The sequence below is a fragment of the Artemia sp. Qi Xiang Cuo genome, chromosome 2 (genome assembly GCF_049724085.1).
Source record: "Artemia sp. Qi Xiang Cuo chromosome 2, ASM4972408v1, whole genome shotgun sequence".
In the NCBI taxonomy this organism is placed as follows: Eukaryota; Metazoa; Arthropoda; class Branchiopoda; order Anostraca; family Artemiidae; genus Artemia; species Artemia sp. Qi Xiang Cuo.
Genome location: NC_142795.1, coordinates 49,912,968 through 49,937,281, shown reverse-complemented (window position 1 = coordinate 49,937,281; position 24,314 = coordinate 49,912,968). Strand labels below are relative to the sequence as shown.

At 35.5% G+C, this 24,314-nt stretch overlaps 1 protein-coding gene across 1 annotated transcript in view; it reads left to right on the top strand.

Annotated features, from left to right (window-relative positions):
- Nucleotides 1–351: 351 nt before the first annotated feature.
- LOC148955332 (cathepsin O-like) overlaps nucleotides 352–24,314 on the top strand; it is a 58,988-nt gene continuing 35,025 nt past the window's right edge. Inside the window, exons 1-2 of the mRNA XM_089101565.1 lie at nucleotides 352–529; nucleotides 10,796–11,001. Coding sequence (XP_088957691.1) covers nucleotides 368–529; nucleotides 10,796–11,001 — 368 coding nt within the window. The 5' untranslated portion in view covers nucleotides 352–367. The remainder of the gene's footprint in view (nucleotides 530–10,795; nucleotides 11,002–24,314) is intronic.

Sequence of the window (24,314 nt, the reverse complement as noted above, 5' to 3'; positions counted from 1 at the left end):
TTCTATATAGCAGAAAGATGGCGCCTTTTACATTTTTGCTAACATCAGTGAGCTGTAAGATCTTAGAACAAAGACGAGTTAACAGAACGGAAATCTTTGCAGAAAGATGTAAGATCTTAGTGCTAAAGAACGGGCCTCTTAATTTACTATGCAGATCCATGCCCTACTTGAGCATGAAAACGAATTTAAAACTTCTTGGCTACTAAATGTTGACAAGAAAATTTCATTTTGTTTTTTCCCCGAAAAATCCCCGAATCTTGAAGACTTGTCCCCGAAAACTCCCCGAATTTTTAAGACTCGTCCCCGAATTTTAATATTCGAGAGTGAAAGCCCTGTGCCTAGCCCTTAAGGAAGGCAAAATATTTGAATGATTGGGAAGGAGGAAATTTGTTTCAATTGCTTCATCTTAATATGCTTATTTTTTGTAGTTCCTATGCGCTATAATGATCCCAAAAAAATTGAAATTCATGGAGCATTCAGAAATGGCTCCATGCTATTTCTGAGGCCTGAAGTAGATAGTGCATATAAGGTAACCTATTAATAGGCCTAATTCTTTTCAGTTTTATTCAAATTATCATTTACCAATTGACCAATTCTAAAAGAAACACTAAAATATTCTTAAAACCACTTTGAAATATTTTAAAATACTTATAGTATTCCTGAAGATCACTTTATTCACTCCATCCACCCCCTCCTGATCAACAAATATAGGCATAGCCCTGTATCCCTAGTTATATATACTCTTTGTACTTTTAGTGGTATTTGTTTAGCCTTGTGTCATCTCATAAGGAGGCATGTTAAGAAAACAATTCTTACTTTAAAATATGTATAATGATCCTAGTTCTTATATTATCCAACAGGAGAACCTTTATCACTAAGTCTTTCCTCTAAAAATACTTCTTTTTCAAGCTTAAAAGAAAATGTTTCCAAAGTACCACATTGCTTAAGTCTTTTTAAATTGCCCCTATAAATTGCCACCTAATAAGTTGTTTTATAGAGAGCATTCATGTTGGTCTTTTTAAAACTTTTTTTTTAAAGATTAGTGGGGATGGGCCAAAATCAAAATATGAATGCGTAAGACCGGCATGAACACTCTCTATAAAACAACTTATTAGGTGGCAATTTATAGGGGCAATTTAAAAAGACTTAAGCAAGGTGGTACTTTTAGCATGGGTTTTGGAAATATTTTCTTTTAAGCTGGAAAAAGAAGGATTTTTAGAGGAAAGACTTGATGATAAAGGTTCTCCCGTTGGATAATATAAGATCTAGGATCATTATACATATTTTAAAGTAAGAATTGTTTTCTTGACATGTCTCCTTATGAGATGGCACAAGGCTAAATAAATACCCTTTTAGTAGTACAAATATTTTCTTCCTGCTGCTTGTTTAGTGTTTGGGGTAAAGTTCTACCAAATCATATAATTGAGTTAGGACTAAAGTGAATACACCATTCAATGCCTTTTTTATGCTGATTATGAATATAATAATCATTTCTATTGGAAATGAATTTCAGCCCCCCCTATATATGCCAATTCAGGGTTAGGTTAGGTTGGGTTATGTTAGGTATATATAGGGGGGGGGACTGAAATTCATTTCCGATAGAAATGATTATTATATTTGTAATCAGCATAAAAAAGGCATCGAATGGCATATTCACTTTATTCCTAACTCAATAATATGATTTGGTAGAACTTTAGCATGTTTGGTGTTAAGTTAAATAGGAGACAATAGTTGTGCTATTAAAATGTCAATAGGAATATTGGCATATAGCCTAATTTTGGCTATATGCTTGCCCTTTAGGAGGAGGGACAAGATAAAGTGCTGTAATAAAGAAACTGGTAAATTTGGGGCAGTTTATATAACAGATGTGTGACTAAAGTGAATATAGCCTACCACTCAATGCCTTTTTTTGTGCTTGTTCCAAATAATAATTGCTTTACTCAGAAATTCAATTTTAAGCCCTATGCAGACCCTCAAAGATGATTCCTTTTTCTCTTATTTAGACACTGTTTATATACTGCTGTCAGAATCCCTCTTGTTTAAACTAGTTTACTCATAAATTGAACTGACTATGACAAAATCAAGAACCAGAAAACAGTTAGGAAATATATAATTCAGGCTATATATTGTCATATAATAGGGTGTGGTAAAGTATAGTGGAGGTGCAGTTTAAATGTGTTAAACCTAATTATTCTGCATATAATGAAGTAAAAATTGCTGTTTTTAACCCTTTTAAATAGCCAAAATTAAGAAGAAATGGTATCATCTTTGAGGTCTGTAAAGGGTTTGGAATTGAATTTCCAAGTCAAGCAATTATCATATTGAGAAAGAGCATAAAAAGCATCAAGTAGCATGAACCAACAGATCAAAGTGATTGTCAGACATAATTTCAAAGTCAATTGGTGCTGGGCAGGACAGTTCTTCATTTGTTTTTTTCTGAAAGTAAGTAAGTAAGTAAGGTGCTCCAATGTTAAACAGGCTCTTTTAAAACCAGTCACAAAAACCCAAGGCATCCACTATAGAGTAGGCAATGATAAAACCCATTTTTGACATGTTAACTGCTATATAATAGGCAAGGATAGCATGGTTTTCATTTAGTGCATGATATTAAACTGTGTTTTTTTTGGGGTTTAGGGGGGGGGGGAGGTACCTAGGTTAGGTTGTGTATTTAATATATGCTATGCTTTACCCCCCTTTTTGGCCCCTTCAACCCCAAAAAATTAAAGTTTAAACATTTTTCATGGAGTGAGAAATACCTCACAAGGCATTGGAAACCACTACACATTGGAGACTAACAGGTTATCTGATCTGATGTTTGCAATACAATTCTTGCATGTTTTCTGAATTCTAAATAAGTACCATAACACCTTTTAACACTCTTCCAAACATACAAACTGCTACCCTTATACATTCTATTTTGAGCAGTAGGCCTAGTGGTGCAGTCTATCCTCTTGTCTGAAGGAAAGACTATAACAAAAGAAAGTACTACCATTCAATTATTCAATTGGTCAATCAATGCTCTTTCCAAATATAACTGTTGCTACCATGATTATTAAACAATATAAAGCCATGGTCTATCCTCACCTTGAATTTGGCATGACCCTAGCCTCTCCCCACTATAAGATGGATATGAAGGTACATGAGAGTGTTTAAAGAAGGGCAACAAAGCTTATCCCTGCATTGCAAAACAAATTATACGAGGAACGTCGCAATTCAACCAAACCCCCTACTTTAGAATACTGGAGGCAAAGAGGAGACATATTAACAAGTTGTAAGTTGCTAGAAAATGACCTCTTAAGTTGTGTTTCCCCTCTATCCCTCACAACTACCCCAAGAAGCTGTTGATACCCATTGCATCAAGCAAGAGCACAAACAGTTCTTCTCAGTCCATTCTGTTCCACTCTGGAACAGCCTATCTGAAGCCACCATCCAGTCTCAAACCCTAGAAGCCTTCAAGACATTTGTTGATCAAGATTGGGCCAATGCTGAATGGAAGATGAACTGTGATGTCAGATCATAACCTAGAAACACCATGAGCAAGATTTTCTACAGGAGGTTTAACAGCACCTAATCTTGCTGCACATGTAATTTAAGGTAAGGCAATATGCCTCATCCCTCATAATGACACCAGACAAAGCCTTCAATAATAGATTTTTTTCTCATCATTCATCACTTGAATCATGGTATTTCTTTGATAATGGATATTTGTGTTCTTAACCTATCAACAGCATCATATCATTACAAAAGAATTGAGATCAATTTGATAAATATGCTTTTTAAGAATTTTGGTAAAAGTAGAAGGAACTATAAAAATCTTATTAATAGGAACTTTCTGTATATTATACAAAATAATTTTATTGTTATTCTTGTGTTTTTTTTATATCTTGTGATTTTTTTTTATATTGGCTAGGATTATATCTGGCACCATTAGAAGGGGATAAATTGCATTGCCATAGTAACAACTAATATATTTGGAAAGAGACTTGATCAGGGAATGAAATGGTACTGTACTACTCTTTTGTTATTATAGTTTTTCCTTCAGAAGAGAGGATAGCCTACATTGTTACCTTTTGAGCCTTAAGGGGATCCTTAAAACAACAGTTTGTTCCTTAATTTTTATTTTATAGAATTGAGATAAAAGCCTACCATTTGATTATAATCCAATACTATTTTGATATTTAACAGTCTTGTATTCTATATGCATTGATCTGTTATGATCAAACCTTATAAACATAACAATTTAAAAATCTTTTCACTCTGCTATTTCATTTTTCAAAATAAATAGTTCACAGGTGAGTTTCTACAGTGCAACTTAGATAAATATTGTATTGCTTTCATTCAACACAATCAACAGATAATGAGTCAAATTACACATTCTTTCAAAGGGACAAAATTTAACATGAAACAATAGAAATAAGCTGAATTAGAATTAATTCAGTGTGCTCTCAAAGTATAGTTAGAACTTCTGTCATAATTATGCCCTTAATATCAGCAAACTGTTGTGCATAGTCTAGGGCCATATCTGGTCCCATTAGAGAGGGGTCAGGGTTCAATTGTGATGGGTTGACAGTGATACTTATAAATGGAAAAGACATTGAAGAGCAAAAAATAATCTTATTTATTTTGTTTATTTCCTGTCTTTTTACATTCAGTTTTGTGACTTCAAAGTCTTGTGGAATTTGCCTCATTTTTGTTAAACAACTGCAATTTGTAATTTGTTTCATTTGAAGTGCAAAAATGTGATGTGTGAGAAAAAAAAAGGCAGAATTAAAAGGTGTTTAATTTATTAAGTTTATCAGATTTGACCATATCAAATTCGTTCATGTGAAATGGAAGGATATGAAATATATAAATAGCATTAGATTTTGATTCCAGTGGTATGTTTTTACGTAAGTTCCACCAGCACAAAAATAAGGAAGAAGGTATCACTTTTAGGGTTCCTTTGAGGGATCAAAATGGATTTGCCAGGGTATTTATTAATATGCTTAGAAATAGTGTTAAGGACACATTGAGTGGTATTATCAATCTCAAGCCAGCAATTTAATTTGGAAAAGGGAAAATGTAATCTATGAAATTGTAGATTAGGGTGCTTCTTGGGTTATCATGCATGAAGATTCTTCCTGTAAAGGAAGCACAATTATGGCAAATGAGTAGTTCCATTAAATTCCCTGTTCAGCATTTTCCCCAAACATAATATTCATTACTGTGATGTGCCTGCCTCTCCTCTTCCCCCTAATGTTGCCACATGTAGCCCTAGTCTATACAAGTATACAAAATTTCTGTGGAAAATATTAATGGTTTTCAGGTGTTTTTAATAATATATTTACCTAATCATTCTCATTATTTAACAATGGTAAGGTGATTTAGAGAAGGTAAAGAATAAAATTCCCATTTTATAGAGATGCAGTGATTTTAATCTGCAATGAAAAGCAAAGGATAAATATATTATTTGGAACAATATTTGCTTATTAGGGGGGGTACATTATGGTAGTGACAATAATATTTGAGTGAGGAAGAAGGAATGTGATGGCATTACTTTTTTGTCATATTAGTCTATTGTTCACATGAAGAATCTTCATGCATTATTACTGCTATTTGTACACTTGGAATGCGGTTATGTTAAGAGAATGAAACTTTGGTGAAGTTCTAGATGAGGGGCTTTTTGCTATCTTAGAAAGTAGTTTAGCTAAGTTAATGAAACTTTCAGGGATAAATTCAGATATAAATTATGTGTATTGAAGATGTTTCTAAGTTCCTATCCCTTTTATTAAGGCTTAGAAAATCACATAGAATATAGAATAGAATTTATTGGCTAAAATAGCACAAAAGCTAGCATAAGCACATCAGAATTACAATAACAAAACAGATGTTAGGAGATAAACATAAAACAAACAATTGAATCAACAGTAAAACAGATATCAGGGGATAAACATAAAACAAAAGTTATATAAATTATTAAAATGGGAAACAAAATAGGGGATAAAATAGTTTTTGTACCTCATGGTCAACATCTGGGGATGCAAATCCAGTTGGGCGTTTGGAGCTCTACAAACGTTGAGTCTTGTATTAGGAAGGGTTGGGGGATTTTCTTTAAAGGGAGGGAAAAACGTTGATGATAGTCAGAACTAAGGCACTTGTGACCAAAGTTCATGGTAAGGATGTGACGTCGTGATTCCAATGTAATAAGTTCAAGGCTAGCCAAACCTTCATCGTATGTAGTATAGGCTGTCTCTATACTACAAATAGGGATGCCAGAATGAATAATTTTTATTGCTCTTTTTTGAATACTTTCAATTTTAGAACATTGGTCTTTGGTCAACCCAGGGTGCCAGATAGGGCAAGCATATTCCAGACATGGTCTTATATAAGAACAATAAAATATTTTAAGGTTCTGGATTGATATGGACAACCGTTTTTAGAAGGGAGAAAGATTTAAGGAGAAAACTACTAGACTTAAATAAATGGGAAATGTGGGAGTTCCATTTAAGGTCATTGCCCAACTGCACACCAAGCAGTTTAACCATATTTAAATTTGGTATGCAAAGGTAATTACTGATAGGGGGTATATTTAGAAAAAAAGAAAATAGCATGAAACTGCTTTTGGGTATGCTTAAGTTGAGTTTAACATTGTCAAGATCATTCTTTAAATTGTTAATGAGTGAATCAAGTGTAACATTCAAAGTAGATGTTTGACAAAGGTAAAAAAGATGTTAGGACACATAGAAGGACTTTCATACATAGAAGACCATGCATGGAGCCATATTTTTATCTTCAAACTCCTTAAAAGTAAGGTAAAGGCTAAAAATAGCTAATCACCGAATCAAGAAATACCAATATTTTGCTGTTCCACATGTGACTATATCTTAGTTTTAAAGGTAGTTTAGAACTAATTTGTAAAATTGTTTTGTCAAATATTCCATTCTTTTCAACCAAGTTTTTGTTGGCTTGTCATTCAGCTCTAGCTTCTGGTCAGATTTTGTAAGCCTGGTTAATTTCAGGAATAAAAGGATGATTCAAGGTTGAACTTTACCAGCCCTCTTCTACTAGAATCTAAGAACTAGGCCTAGTGGTGTTCCTGAAATGAAAAAAAAAAAAAAAACAAACAAGCTACACTACTTTATTATACTTCTTTAACAGGATTCAAATTAATGTATTTTCTTTTGACCTCTTATAGAAATAAGAAAAGATTAAGTCTTATTGTCCCTTTTCAACCTTATGCTGTGTTAATGTTATAATTCATTCTGAAGTAAGATTACCAAATTTGTTGAACTTACAAAAAAAGAAAGTAATAAAAATGATAAGTAGATATAAATCTAGCCATTTCAGTTAATGTTGAGATGTTTGGAGTCAAATTCTGTTTTAGCACCTAATTTTATAATGCCAAATGATTATTTTGTGTGGTCTAGTGCCTCACTCCTTTTGCATTGCTATCTTCATTGAAGTTTAAAAAGAAATTAAAGATTCATCTCAATATTGTATTAATAGGCCAATTACTGTTACATTGGCTCTATATAAAAGTTTTTAGATATTAATTAGTGATGAAATAAACCAAGTGTGTCTCACACCTAGCAAAACAGTTTGAGTTCAAAAAATGGAAAAGATAGGTATATCAATGCATCTCCTGAAGTTGTTGTTGAGGATATACAATTTGGTCTTGGTGATTCAGTAGTCCTTCTTTTTACAACTTGTATTGAAAACTTAGAATGAATGTTAAGGTTAATTTGCAGAGGAAGATGAAAATTTTCTCTGCTATTACCCATTCTGTAAAAGGATCTGCCAAGGAGCCTTTTATTTGTTGCTTTTTGCAGTAATAGTGTGGTTGAAGCTCATCATTTGGTTAAACCTAGTGTTCTGTATCTTGGTTCTGATTTTTTAATGCTTAATATCTGATGATATTGTTGTAAATTTAAATGACTCTGAACCCATTTTGAAGGGAATTTTGAAGCACTTAAAACTTCAAGTGAGAAAATTGGTCTCCCTTTAAGGAGACCAAAACTGAGTTCGTTATTTTTAATCAGAACAGAAGTAATCTTAACCTCAAGGTTAGGAAGGTTAGGAATTGAGCCACAATTAACAATATGAAAAGAGTTAAAGAGAGATGGGCAGGACACTTCAAAATTGCTCTAAACTAGTCAAAACTAGTCCTCGGTTTTATAGATTATTAGCCATCATTTGATTGAGCTGATAGAAGAGCTTTAGCAAAGATCTTGTCCTTGTATGTCATACCAGACAAATACATTAAAGTGATTATTGCTATGTACATCAATATCATTAGTGCAGTTAAGGTAGGAAATTAGATTATAGCTGGTTTCGTATTGAATCAGGAGTTAAGCAGGATTATGTTCTATCCCTATTTAGATGAATCACTTTGATTGTCTTAAGGAACATGGCAAAGGCTATGGGCGAGCATGGAATTAAATGGGAAAGTAAAACCCTTGGACTTAAATTATAGTGATAATGTTAAAAAATTTAGATAGTTTGAAATCAGAAAACAATTCTTTCTAGTTTTTTCCAAGTTTTTTTTTTTTTTTTTTTTGGTTAAACACCTAGAACCTAAAGATTATGCCCTTACTAGCATAAGAAGAAAGGTCAGTAATTCAATGATAGATTTCTGTTTTTTTTGTATGCAATAAATAATTCAGGCAAGAACTTTGGAAAGTAGTGAAAAAATTATGTCAAGTTAAGTGAAAGTGATAGTTACTAGAGGTGGATTTACTAAGTTTGATTTACAACAAATTTTACTAGGCCAAGAAAACTGCCAAGTAGCATTGCTACTACAGTACCCCACTTTTTGCATGCCCCCCACTCCCCGCAATGTGCAAATATATAGCCCAAATTTCATGAGTCCAATGCATTCTATCACCGTCCCTTGTCATTGTATGCTGTGAATCCGGTTTTGTGAGATCCAACCTAAGCGTATTTCTTGAGTGTGTTTCATTTAATTAGCAAGTACCATTAAAAACTCACTATTTAATTATAATTTCATTTTTTGAAGGTATAAAATCCAGAGGCATTGATTCATCATGACCTAATTAAAAAAACAATTTACAAATCTCTTGAAAATTGCCATATTTACTTTAGGTTATTATCATCACTCATGTTTAAAACCGTGTAGCTGTAAACTGAACCAGCTATGACAAAATAAATATCCAGAAAAGTTCATGGGAAATATATTATTTGAGTTGCATATTTGTTTTTTAGGGAGGGGGAGTCAGGTAAAGAAAAGTTCCAAAGCTGCTGCCTGCCAGTAGCAGAATTCAACAGACTTTCAAAAGCTACTGACACTTTAAGGAGCATAACTTGTTTTCTGACAGCCTTTCTTTGAGGAAAAATTATTTTTATATGTAAAAATGATATTTTCAGATAAAATCTGCCAACAAATTTGAAAGCTGCCAAGTAACATTTCTACTTCGCTACCCCACTTTTTGCACGGCGGCCCAATAGCAACAATGACCTCACCACCCTTTACAAGAGCCTCTTTCGATTTACTGTACTAGTTAACTAATAAAACAAATAAGTAGATTTTGCCGTTTTATTTGTAATTCTTAGTTAACTTTGAACGTTTTATTTGACTAACGGATTCTTAGTTGACTAAAAAGTTAACAATGACACTACTATTAAGAATTCTATTAAGATAATACTATTAAGAATTATCTTCAAGCATTGCGGAGGGTGAGGAGGTGCAGCCACTTAGTCAATTAAGTTTGACAAGTAAGATGGAAAAGAAGCTGTACGGCTATAAAATTGTATTAAAAAAAAATATATATATATATATATCAACATGTCATTCACATAACACTAGCACAGCCACTTGCCAGCAATTCGCCACTAAAATAATACGTTAGGACTCGGCGCACCACTTTTCACACGATTTGATGCCCCAGAGACAAGTATTAGCTATTGAGAATACATGGGCAAGAAAAAAAAAAACATTTGAATGTTGGTTAAAATTTCTGGAAACGCCAAAACTGCCCAAGTGGTCGTTGAGAAAATTTTTCAACATAATGTTGAAACAAAACAGTTTTTTTTCGGTTGCAGAGTACTTTTTTCGGTTGCATTGTGTTGGGTGGAGGAAAATCCGAATATTTGACCTGGGGGTTTGAAATCATGAAAGGGGAAAGTAAATTGTGGGAAAAAGAACCGCAGGTCCGGATATCTACTTTAAAGATGCCTGAAACTGTATCCCATACAGGTAACAGCAAACCCAGGTTTTTCAGTAGCTTGAAGACTTGGTCACTATTGGACTGCATGAGAAGCTGCTATGGTAAAAAGAATGGGACTGCTGGAGCAGCTGCTATGGTAAAAAGAATGCAGTACAGTAGACTGTTAGGACAGCAGCAACAAGGCAGTCTTTATCAGCTGCTTGACTAAACAAGTTAGTCTGTATAGCGGTGTTTACCTTTTTCCATGAGCTTCCAAGGATTGTTGACTTATGGTTTCTTTCATGTCAACCGGAAGGTCACAACGGGTATTGTTATTTGGTATGCTAACCTGATTACTGAAATGCTCTCCCGATCTGGTCCCTATTTCGGTCTTAGGAAGGTCCCTAAGTCCCTAATTTTGGACGTTGCTGACTGTACGACCCCTGGTATTACTTGTTTTATTATTTATTTTGTCTCGTATTATTTAGTGTATTTTTGCCACCTCCTTCAGACAAGTTTTTGCTTCTTCGGGTGGCTGTTATTACTGATGCTTTTGTTTGGTATAATGAATATCTCCTACTCTCTCTAAAGACTTTACATGCTCTAATTTTAATTGAACAGAATGAAAGCTACTAACAAGGGCTTGGTTTCAGATTGCAACTGAAAGAATATCCAAACTTCAAGAATCTAATGGAGCCTCTTATGGAATGACAAAGTTCTCACTCATGCCTCAAGATGAATTTAAAAACAAATATTTAAGGTTTAGAACGAGTGACTTTGAAGGCTTCCACGATTTGATCCGACAGAGAAGAGAAGCGCACTCTATTAATGTATCTGGCGTCCCAATCAAATTTGACTGGTAAGATAACTCCAGCTTTCGCTATCAGATAAAAATAGATAAATCTTATAACGAAATATGAAAAGACAAATTTTGTATGTCGTTTGTATTTACATCTAGTATCTTCACTGTCGAAAGAACCAGTTATAACCCCTTCTTTTACTTAGGATATTTATTATTGATTTTTTTTTCTGTCAGTGTCTTATATGTTGGTTTGCACTATCAAAAATTTTGTGGTAACAAACTATAAGTAAGAAGCAACTCGTGTTACTAGTAGCCAAAATTCTAAAAAGGAATTGTTTTGGTAACAACATATGCTTCAAATGGATAGGTTTATGCGGTGATTGTAAATATGTAAAATTCATTACAATTTAGCTTCCCACCAAAAGCTGCGAACCTGAGAAGATTTGTTCCATTTTCGAAAAAGGGGCAAAACATCCCCAAAAGCATAAACAATCTTGATGAAAATAACTTAATGAAACTAGCATATCAAAGAACGCCATTGCAAAGGTTTCGAGCTCCTACCTACAAAAATGCGAAAGTTTGCATTTTCCGGGACAAATGATCACAAATGCGTGTTTATTTATTTATTATTATTATTTTTAAGGGAGATCACATCAAACTAATGGTTCTAGAACATCCAGAGAAGGCTCATTTGACCATAAAATATAATTTTTTGTGCTCTTTTTCAGTGGTAAACAAGGTTGTGTCACACCAAAGTGTTGTTTTCTGCCATTTTGTGGTGCAAAACAACAATTTTGCCTAAGAGAGGGAAAAAGGCTATCAATGGAAAATTCTGAGACATTAATCAATTTAAAGTTGTCGATAAACTGTATTGCTTCCCTATTTCAGGAGCAGTAATGCCGCGTGGTCATACATTCGACCCTTAAGATGCGTGTAGGCCATATAAATGAACAGTTGAAATAGTCATTTATTTTAAGGCTTCATTTTACTAAGTTGATTCATTTGCAACTTAATAAAATTACATATGGTGATGTACACTTCTGCGTCAGCTATTATGGAGGAGGATTGGTAGATTTTTGTGGGAGGGCTGGTGAAATTTACTAACTCCCTGTGAATCTTATATAAATATAGAAGGATGTTTAGAGGGGGGGGAGGGGGTAGAAATCTATTTCTAGTCTCCCTTTATTCATGGGAATATTTTTGGACCAAACCTGTAGTGTGGGTGCTAAGGGCGATTGCTTCCCTCTTGTCGCCGAAATATTTTTCTTCATTACAACGTAAAGATTACCTTCGTATACCTTCTAGTGCAAAAGACAGACGTAGGCCTTGATCATGGGTGCAACCAGAAAATTTCACGGGAGGGCGAAGTGCTAGCAGGAGCTTTGTTTTTACCAAGATCTAAATGAGAATAATTTTCATTTTCCTTTTTATATACATTATTCAATGTTTTCTAGCTTTTGAAGGAGGGAGGGGTTGGAGCGAGGCCTTTACATTGAGGGCGAGAGGGGGGGGAGAATTAATTTTCAATGTCCTTTCATTCCTGACAGTATTTTTTACTTAGTCTATAATATTGGTGCTTCAGGGTAATACTACTGCTACTACTATTGACAACTCATTGCAGCACCAATCTGACTAAGGCCAACACAGCTACGCATGTTCCTCTTCCATCCCAATCTATTCAAAGCCTCCGTCTTTACACCCTCCAGGGAAGTTCCTATTTCCATTAAATCTTTCCTTACAATTAATTAAAAAAAGTTTTTCCACAAACTAAGTTTTTCAAAGAAAAGTAAAGCACTCCATTAAACAAAAAAAATGAGCAAAAATAAAATCAAATAATCTACCAAGCGTGAAACTACCGCAAATCAGCATCAATAAATAAATGAAACCCAAAAGGAACAGAAATTACAATAAATAACCGAGTCAAACTCAAAACGAGCAGAAATTAACATAAGTTGGGCTCAAAGCCCCTATGCCTTCCAAAGGCCAGAACATAATTTGCACTTTACTGAAAAAATGTAAATGTTTTTACTTTTATAACTTTAATAAACCAAATAATATTAACATTTTGATTACTAAATATCAGTATATGTATATTAAACTGACAATGCAAATTTTGTTTTGGCCTTGGGAAGGCATAGGGCTTTCGCGACAAGATCATGCTAGTGTCTGCTCGTTTTGAGTTTGATTCGATTATTTACTGAACTTTCTGTCGGTTTTTGGTTTTATTCGTTCAGCAATGCTGGTTTTTGGTGTTTTTATTTTTCGTGTAGTGGTTTTTTTTGTGTCATCTCTTTTTTGTTTAATGGAGTTCTTTAGTTTTTTTTGAAAATCTTATTTTGTGGAAATTTTTTTTTAATTAATATCTGTTCGTTTTATATTGACATAGTATTTTCAGGTAAAAAGAAAATAATACTTTAAATCTTTTCTTCTTTTTTAAGACTTTATAGTTTGGCCTGCTATTTGTATGCTGGAGAAAAATATTCAGTAATTTTTAATAACATACACCCTTTTAAAAATCTGGACACAAATAGTAGTGTTTAATTTAGTTTCATACCTCCTCTAGTTGACCTGAAATGGAAAACTTGATACCATTCGTAAAAAAATCTGTTTACTTTCTTTGATAGATTAGATACACTTATGCTATTTATATTTGGTTAAATTTTAAGAGCAGATGTAGCCCCGAAAGTCTGAACATAATACCCTCAGCCGTTCTTGGGATATTGCTGATATGCCTTATAGGGAATTAGAATTAACACAGTGATTTTCTTTTTAATCTTATTGAAAATTTTTTTTTTTAAAAATAATGGGCAATTGTGAGGATGAGTTTCGGTGGATGACTTGGTGCCCACGAATCACCTTAGACAAAGAAATAGGGCCGGAACCTTTTCCATTTTCAATCGAATAAGCCCTTTTCAAAGTTGTCTCGATAACTGCTTCGATACGAAGTGCCCTTGTCTAAACGACAATAAAAAATAATACATTATACCCACATCGATCTTTACTATAAAAATGTCAAACCTTCCAATCACTTTCAACTTTTACAAACGGCACTAGGCCTTTCGATGTCCAATCAAATGAGCCCTTTTTGAAACGACAACACTTTCTATAAACAACTTATATGCCCCCAGGGCATAAATTACAACCCTTACCCTAATGGCTGTTAGGGTGGTTGTCATCCTCTAAGACATAATTTCCAAAACTTTCAACTACGTTAAGCAAAATGACTATCTCAAAATTTTGATTGTATGTGTTTGGGGAAATGGTGGGCGTAAGAGGGGCTGTAGTCGCTCTCCAATCGCTTTTAACTATTAAAAATGGCACTAGCCCTTTCAATTTCCAATCAAATGAGTTTCCAATCAATTTCCCTTTTGAAGTTTCTACAACAAAACTTTTAATAAACATCTTGTATGCCCCCAGTGCATAACTTACAGCCCTTGCCCTGAGAGCTGCGGGGGGTGTCATTCTCAAATACCTAATTTCCAGAACTTTCTACTACGTTGAACAAAATGGCTATCTGAAAATTTTGATTGGATGTGTTTGGAGGATTGGTGGGCGTGAGAGGGTGGTGAGTTACCCTCCAATCACTTTAGACTATTAAAAAGGGTACTAATCCTCTCAATTTCCAATTGAATGAGGCCCATTTGAAGTTTTTACGACGACGCTATCTATAAAAACATTATATGCCCCCAGGGCATAAGTTACAACCTTTGCCATGGGGGTTCTGGGGGGTTTGTCATCTTTAAATACATAATTCCCAGAAATTTCAACTACGTTGAACAAAATGGCTATCTTTAAACTTTTAATTGAATGTTTTTGGGGAAATGGTGGACGCGAGAGGGGGGGTATTTACTCTCCACTCACTTTTGACTATTAAGAGAGGCAATTTCAATTTCCAATTAAATGGGCCCTTTTTGAAATTTCTACAACAACTTTCTATATAAACTTTAAATGCCCCCAAGGAATAACTTAAAACCCTTGGTCTGAGGGCTCTGAGGGGGCTATCACTATGACAAAACTAATTTAATGAACTTTTAACTTAGCTGAACAAAAGGGATATCTTAACATTTGTATTTTATGTTTTTTAGGAATTGATAGGGGTAACCGAGTTGTTAGTTAGTCTCCAACCACTCTCAACTATTAAAAAAGGCACTAGCCGTTTCAATTTCCAATTGAATGAGCCCTTTTGAAGTTTCTACAACAACGCTTTCAATAAAAACCTTATATGTCCCCAGGGCATAACTTACAACCCTTGCCCTGAGGGCTGTGAGGGGAAGGGTCGTCATTCTTAAAGACCTAATTTCTAAAACTTTCAACTACGTTGAAAAAAATGGCTATCTAAAAATTTTGACTCTCCACTGGAGAGTGGATATCTCACAATTTTGATTGGGTGTGTTAGGGGAAATAGCGGGCGTGAGAGGGGGGTTAGTTGCCTTTCAATCCTTTACGACTATTAAAAGAGCACTAGCCCTTTCAATTTTCAATTGAATGAGCCCTTTTTGATGTTTTTAGAACATTGCTTTCTATAAAAACCTTATAGGCTCCCAGGGCATAACTTACAACCCTTGCCCTGAAGGTTGTGGGGGGATGGGTTGTCATCCTAAAAGACCTAATTTCCAGATCTTTCACCTCCGTTGAATAAAATGGATATATAAAAATTTTGATTGGATGTGTTTGAGGAAAAGTCGGGCGTGAGAGGGGGGATAGTTGCCCTCCAATCACTTTCGACTATTAAAAAGGGCACTAGCCGTTTGAAATTCCAATTCAATGAGCCCTTTTTCAAGTATCTACGACAAAGATTTCAATAAAAACCTTATATACCCCCAGGGCATAACTTATAACCCTTGCCCTGAAGACTGTGAGGGGGGGGGGTAGTGTCCTGCTCAAAGGTATAATTTCCTGAACATTAAACTATGTGGAACAAAATAGATATCTCAAAATTTTGATTGTATATGTTTGGGGAAATGTTGGGCGTGGAAGGGGTGTTAGTTGCCTTCCAATCACTTTCTACAATTAAAAAGGGCACTAGCCATTTAAATTTCTATCCGAATGAGCCCTTTTTGAAGTTTCTATCATAACGCGCTCTATAAAAACCTTATATACCCCCAGGGCATTACTTACAACCCTTGCTCTGAGGGCTGTGCGGGAGTGTCCTCCCCAAAAACATAATTTATATTTGGAAATCAACAACTCTGAACAAAATGGCTATCTAAAAAATTTGATTGGATGTGTTTGGGGAAAAGGTGGGCGAGAGAGGGGGGTAAGTTGCCCTCAAATCACTTTCGACTATTAAAAAAGGCACTAGAACTTTGAATCTCCAATCGAATGAGCCCTTTTTCAAGTTTCTACAACAAAGATTTAAATAAAAACTCATATGTCCCCGGGCCATAACTTATAACCCTTGCCCTGAAGACTGGGGGGGGGGGGAGTGTCCTGCTCGAAAGTATAATTTTCTGAACTTTAAACTGTGTGGAGGCTATCTCAAAATTTGATTGGATGTGTTTGGGGAAATAATGGGTGTGGTAGGAGTGTTTAGTTGCCTTCCAATTACTTTTGACTATTAAAAAGGGCACTAGCCATTTCAATTTCCAATCGAATGAGCCTTTTTCGAAGTTTCTACGACAACGTCTTCTATAAAAACCTTATATGCCCCCAGGGCATAACTTACAATCCTTGCCCTGAAGGCTGTGGGGGAGTGTCCTCCTCAAAAACATTTTATCTATGTGGAAATCAAGTACACTGAACAAAATGGCTATCCCAAAATTTTGAGTGGATTTGTTTCGGGAAATGGTGGGCGTGGAAGGGGTGTTAGATGCCTTCCAATCACTTTTGACTATTAAAAATGGGACAAGCCACTCCAATTTGCAATTAAATGAGCCCTTTTCGAAGTTTCTACAATTTTTTTGATACGAAGTGCCCTGCTCTAAAGAAAAAAATAAATAAATAATACATTGTGCCAACATCGTTCTTGCATGCCCTCAGGGCATAACTTTAGACCCTTGCCCCAAGGGTTTTGGGGGAGTATCCCACTCAAAAACATATTTTCTATCAGGAAATCAACTACGCTGAACAAAATGGCAACCTCAAAATTTTGATTGGATACGTTTGGGGGAATGATGGGCGTGGGGGGAGGGCTAGTTGCCCTCCAGTCACTTTCGACTATTAAAAAGGGCACTAGCCACTCCAATTTCCAATCAAATGAGCCCTTTTCGAAGTTTCTACGACAACTCCTTCGATACGAAGTGCCCGGGTATGGAGAAAAAATAATAATAATACATTGTGCCAACATCGTTCTTTACTTAGGCAACGCTATTGCGCTGCCTATGATATCCTCCCAACCCATTTGGGGACGACATTCTTTTCGTTTGGCCGACAAGGACAATCTTTGGCAGTCATACTTCATCAGCTGAACGTGAAATAGCCATCTCAAACTTTCTCTCATTATAGCCCTAGAGAGCGGGACTGAACCAAATTTCTCGCTAGCTTACTGTTTGAGATGCAGCTAGTCATTCGGTTACTCGAAACCATCCGTATGGAATTTATTTGGAAAACATCTAGCCAATGTTCCTCCGTTTTTCGGAGCGTCCACGCTTCAGAATTATACTTGCCCACTGTCATGACTGTAGCTTCCAATATTCTAATCTTGGTTTGCAGACTTATTTTCCTATTATTCCAAACTTTATTCAACTGTGAAAAAACACCTTAGGCCTTGGCTATTCCACTTTTAACATTTTAACTCGCACCACAAAACCTCTAAAAGTTCCTTCATTGTGCCAGAAATTTCATCTTGGGTGCTTAAATCATCAGCCTAATCCAAGTCCAGGAGAGTTTTGCTTCCCCATTTGATTCCGTGTTCTCCCTTTGCCTTTGATGTGCTCCTTATTACAAAGTCCATTAAAATGATCTATATAATTGGGGATAGAACACAACTAATCACTTTAATGTATCTATCTGGCATACCATGCACGTGTAGGACCTTCATTAAAGCTCTTCTATCAACTGAATCAAACGCTTGGTCATAATCGATAAAACTGAGGACTAATGACGATTTATGACTTAGGCCGTTCTAGGTTATTGATTGAGGAGTGAAAATTGGGTCTATCCATCCTCTACCCTTCCTAAGACCTCTCTGTTCTTCTTTTAAAACTGTATCTACAGAAACCAGGCTAATGCCTCTATAATTACCAAGCTCAATTTTATCACCTTTCTTATAGGGGGATTATTTAGAGTTTTACTAGAATCACTAGGCACTTCTCCTTTTTCAAAAATCATGTTCATCATCTTTAGTAACTTTTCTGATCTCGTAACCCTCATATTTTTGAAACTTGTTTATCACACTATCAGCACATGGGGCCTTATTATTTTTCAATGCTTTTAGTATTGTATCAATTCCTTCTCACAAAATAAATCTTCCATCACATGGAAAGTGTCAAAAACTTTTTCATTCTTTTTTATATCCTTTCCTGTAGCTCTATCATGATTTAGAACATTCTTAAAAGTTTTTGTGAATTTCCCTATACGTCTTTCCTTATAATTAATTATGACATCGCTCCTACATTTAACTAGGGCAAGTCCAGATCGACTACTCTCTCTTAATTTATCAACATCCCAGTACAATATTTTGCTATTATGCCGTCTAAGTGCATCTTCCATATCTTCAGCAATTTTATCCATGGCCTCCATTTCACACCTCCTTAATTCATCTTTTAATGCTTTCGCTACTTTCTTTGCATTCCTCTCTTTTTCATATGATCTATCACTCGAATAATTCTTGCACAAGCCCCTCCTTTTGTTTATTAACCATAAAGCATTTCTCTAGTGTTCTTAGCTGCGTGTCTATCATTCTTCCCTAAGACACCATCAGCAACTTCACTAACTATTTCCCAAAGTTTCTACAATGTTTCCAAATGTTCCCAATGTTCCCAAAGTTTCCATTCGTCTTCTACAATGTCAAATTTTAAACTCTTCAGTTTATTATTCAACTGTTCCTGGAAATTATATCTCAAATTGTCATCCTGGAGTCTAGCAACATCATAGCTTCCCGGAAAGTAGTCACCCTTCCTAAGTTTCAGCTTTAAATTAACCCTAGACGCTAGTAGATGGTTATCTTAATTTTTAACATAAATAGTAGCCCTTTTCTATAACCTGGTATCTAGTATCTATCCTGCCAGTCTTCAGTTTGCGATAACATAATCAATAAGGTTAGCTGTCTTACCATCATGTGAATATCATGTTAGCTTATGGGCCATTTCATTATGAATCATATGCATATATTTATGTATATATACATATATATGTCTAGTTTGGAATCACATAAAACTTCTGGATAAATAACAGAAGCAATCAGGTGCCGTTTCTTCCTGTAGTTTAAGGGAGTAAAAACATTCCAAGTATCATCTTTTTATTTTTCTTATAAATTAAAATTTAAGTTGATATCCTATTTCTATGTTAATTTACGGCAATGGTTATGGTTTTATTGGTTTAAGCCTCAAAGGCATTCACCTTTAGTTAGCAATAGTTCTCAGAACAAACCAATTTGGCCACTCATCTAAAGGTCTGTTTTTTAGGAATTATTTAAGTGTAGTTTGATTAACTTCTCACATTGTAGACTTGTTTTATTTAGAACTTCAGTAGTTTATTGAGGAGTTACTTGTTTCCTGTCCAATATAATCAACATCATTTTAGAAGGATCATACTCGTTACTGGAGAAGGTCCTCTTTAGTGAAATTTAGTTAAGTTCATTCCTTAAAAAATTCATTTTATCAGTAATTATGATTACAGTGTTGAATAGGAATTATGGTTAACAGGCTTTAAGTCGTGTTAGATTTAAGAGCCCTTTTGATACAGCAAATAACTTGTGGGTCCAGTTTAAATTCATGTTAACAATAAATTATTTAGCCTGTCTTTGTTCACAGTATTTAAGCATTTATGCTATCTCTTGACAACAAAATGAATATTACTCTTCTCTGTCTTAAATTACATAAAGAAAAACAAGTTTTATTTAACTGAAAGTAAGGAGCGACATTAAAACTTAAAACGAACAGAAATTATTCCGTATATTAAAGGGGCTGTCCCCTCCTCAATACCACGCTCTTTACGCTAATTTTTTTTATTAAAAAAAAAAAAAAAGTTGTGTGACAGATTCAAACTTTAGCGTAAAGAGCGAGGTATTGAGGAAGGGACATCCCCTTTCATATACGGAATAATTCCTGTTCGTTTTAAGTTTTAATGTCGTTCCTTACTTTCAGTTAAAAAAATTGTTTCTTTTATTTAATTTCTGAACGTTTTTGAATTGATGCAGTTTCGATTTTGGCTCACCGTACATGAATAATTAAAACGAAATTTGCATATTAATTTTACTTTTTTGCTAAATGGCTTTCTCGAAATTTTGTTCTGACGTAACTTACGAATTAACTTACGCAACAACCTTCTATATTCGTTTGTATTATTACGTATATTAGGGACTTTTACCGCTAGTGAATACCTTGCTCTTTACACTAAAGTCTGAATTTTTTTTGAATCAGAAACCCCTGAATCACAAAGGCCGGTTAATTATAATCGATAGTTTTTTTGAAACTACTAAAAAAAAATTTAACGAAAAGGGCAAGGCATTGACTAGGGGGCGAACCCCTCATATACGTAATAGTTTCTTTTTGTTTTAAGTTTTAATGTTGCTCCTTACTTTCAGTTGAAAAAAACTAGTTTTTTTTATTTAATTTCTGATCGTTTTTTAAATAATGCTGAGAAATCCGGCACCCCCTTCATAGAAATGTCCCTTACCTCAAGGAAACATCCTCCATAGAAGGATCCTCCCCAGTAACCCCCTCCTCTTAAATCCCCCCCATCAGAAAAAAATTCCTCCTGAAACGTCTTTATACTTCCCATTAACCAATACTATATGTAAATAATGGGCAAAGTTCATAACTTCCAGCCCTTCCCCCGGGAACTTTGGGGGATTAAGTCACCCTCAAAGACATATTTATCAGATTTTCGACTATGCTGAACAAAATGGCTATTTCTAAAATTTTGATTGGGTGACTTTGGGAAAAAAACGAGCGTGGGAGGGGGCCAAGTTGCCCTCCAATTTTTTCGGTCACTTAAAAAGGGCACTAGAACCTTTAATTTCCGTTCAAATGAGCCCTCTTACGGTATTCTAGGACTACTGGATCGATACGATCACCCCTGGAAAAAAAAACACGCATCCGTGATCTTTCTTCTGACAAAAAATACAAAATTCCACATTTTTGCAGATAGGAGCTTGAAACTTCCGAAGTAGGATTTTCTGATACGGTTAACCCGAAGGTGTGATTTCCATTAAAGTTCTCTGACTTCTTGGGGATGTTTTCCCCTTTTTTTTGTAAATACGACAAATTTTCTCAGGCATGTAACTTTTGATGAGTAAAACTAACCTTAATGAAACTTATATATTTGAGATCAGCATAAATATGTGATTCTGTTGATGTATCTATGGGCATCAAAACTCCGGTTTTTAGAGTTTCGGTTACAATTGAGCCAGGTCGCTCCTTACTTACAGTTCGTTACCACGAACCGTTTGAAAATGTCATAATTTTCCTTGAAACAAAGAAGCTAATATTTTCATTTTGTCTCCAATTGATGTCAAGAATATGTTTCTCTAGATATATTCCAGTGTAAGTGATTCCTTGCATGGTTGTAAGCACCAAGTTATAATGAAACTATAAGACGTAAACTTCCACTGGCATGTCACCTACTACAAAAAAAAAACTATTAGCAAATTAGTAAATCCGGTCTTGACGTAGTAGATTCAGGCTTGATATTACAGATTTAGGATTGAGATAATAGATTTAGGATTGACAGAAGATTTAGGCTTGTCATAGTAAATTTAGGCTTGACATAGTAGATTTAGGCTTGTCATAGTAGATTTATGAGTCTACTGCTCAGTAGGGGCCTCCCCCAGGCCACTCAATGTGTCCCCAGGTGACGATAGAGCAATACCTTACAGATATGTAGGGTAACTCCTTAGGAGGCACGGACCAAGGGGGGACCTTGTCCCTGGGGGTTCATAATAGACACTGGGGTACCCTCGCCCAGGACAAATACAGGCGGAGGAGGAAGAAGGTCCCGTACACTTACCAGGGACCACCAGTGTCTGTACACGTTCCTTGAGTTAAAAACCTTCTCCCAGTAATGGGTTAATTTGTATGGTGATGTAGAACACAATCGTGAGAGATCCTCTATAGGAGGACAACTGCGGAAGGATATAAGATCCAGATCTAAGGACAACGGCCTCTGCAAAGGGCTTTCCCTATGTTTACAGAATTTAATAAAAACACAGAAACACATAGGCTATGTTGTTTAGGAGCAGAAAAGTCTTTAAGTAGACTGCAGAAAATAAAAGACTATTTTATTAGATTAATTAAAAAAAACTTTTTCCACAAAATAAGTTTTTCAAAGAAAAGTAAAAAACTCCATTAAACAAAAAATGAGCAAAAATAAAATCAAATAATCTACCAAGTGTGAAACTACCACAAATCAGCATCGATAAATAAATGAAAGTGAAAACGAACAGAAATTAAAAGAATTAACCGGTTCAAGTTTAAAACGAGCAGAAATTAGCATAAGTTGGGCTCAAAACTCCTATGCATTCCCAAGGTGAAAACAAAATTTGCACTTTACTGAAAAAAATATAAATGTTTTTACTTTTATAACTTTAATAAATCAAATAATATTAACATTTGATTACTAAATATCAGTATATGTATATTAAACTGATAATGCAAAATCATTTTTGTTTTTTCAGTAAAGTGCAAATTTTGTTCTGGCCTTGGCATTTTATTCAACTACGTTGAATAAAATGGCTATCTAAAAATTTTGATTGGATGTGTTTGGGGGAATGATGGGCGTGGGGGGAGGGGGGGCTAGTTACCCTCCAATCACTTTCGACTATTAAAAACGGCACTAGCCCTTTGAATTCCCAATCGATTGAGCCCCCTTTGAAGTTTTTACGACAACGCCTTCTATAAAAACCTTACATGCCCCCAGGGCATAACTTAAAACCCTTGCCCTGAGGGTTGGGGGGGAGGAGTGTCCACCTCAAAAACATATTTACTATCTTAAATCAACTACGCTGGACAAAATGGCTGTCTCAAAATTTTGATTGGATGTGTATAGGGGAAGGATGGGCGTGGGGGGGGGAGATTGTTGCCGTCCAATCACTTTCGATTATTAAAAAGGGCACTAGCCCTTTGAATTTCCAATTGAATGAGCCTGTTTTTAAGTTTCTATGACAACGCCTTCTTTAAAAACCTTATAGGCCCCCAGGGCATAACTTAAAACCCTTGCCCAGAGGGCTCTGGGGGAGTGTCCTCCTCAAAAACATATTTTCCATCTGGAAATCAACTACGCTGAACAAAATAGCTATCTCAAAATTTTGATTGGATGTGTTTGGGGAAATGATGGGCGTGGGGGGGGGGCTAGTTGCTCTCCAATCACTGTCGACTGTTAAAAAGGGCACTAGCTCTTTGAACTTCCAATCGAATGAGCATTTTTTGAAATTTCTACGACAACGTCTTCTATAAAAACCTTAAACCTTGAAGTTATTTTGAAGTTTTGCCCCAGGGCATAACTTAAAACCCTTGCCCTGAGGGTTGTGGGGGAGTGTCCTCCTCAAAAACATATTGTCTATCTAGAAATCAACTACACTGAAAAAAATGGCTGTCTCCAAATATTGATTGGATGTGTTTGGGGGAATGATGGGCGTGGGGGGGTGGGGGGCTAGGTGCCCTCCAATCACTTTTGACTATTAACAAGGGTACTATCCCTTTGAATTTCCAATCGAATGAGCCTCTTTTGAATTTTCTACGATAACGCCGTCTATAAAAACCTTATATGCCCCCTGGGCATAACTTAAAACCCTTGCCCTGAGGGTTATGGGGGAGTGTCCTCCTCAAAAAAATATTTTCTATCTGGAAATCAACTACGCCGAACAAAATGGCTATCCAAAAATTTTTATTGGATGTGTTTGGGGGAATGATGGGCGTAGGGGGGGGGGGCTAGTTGCCCTCCAATCACTTTCGACTATTAAAAAGGGCACTAGCCACTCAAATTTCCAATCAAATGAGCCCTTTTCAAAGTTTCTACGACAACTCCTTCGATACGAAGTGCCCGGGTATGGAGAACCAAAAAAAACAAATTGTGCCCACATCGTTATTTACTTAGGCAGGGCGTGAGAGGGGGGTTAGTGGCCCTCAAATCACTTTTGACTATTAAAAAGGGCACTAGTCCTTTGAATTTCAAATCGAATGAGCCCCTTTTCAAGTTTCTACGACAAAGATGCCCCCAGGGCATAACTTAAAACCCTTCCCCTGAGGGTTCTGTGGATGTGCCCTCTTCAA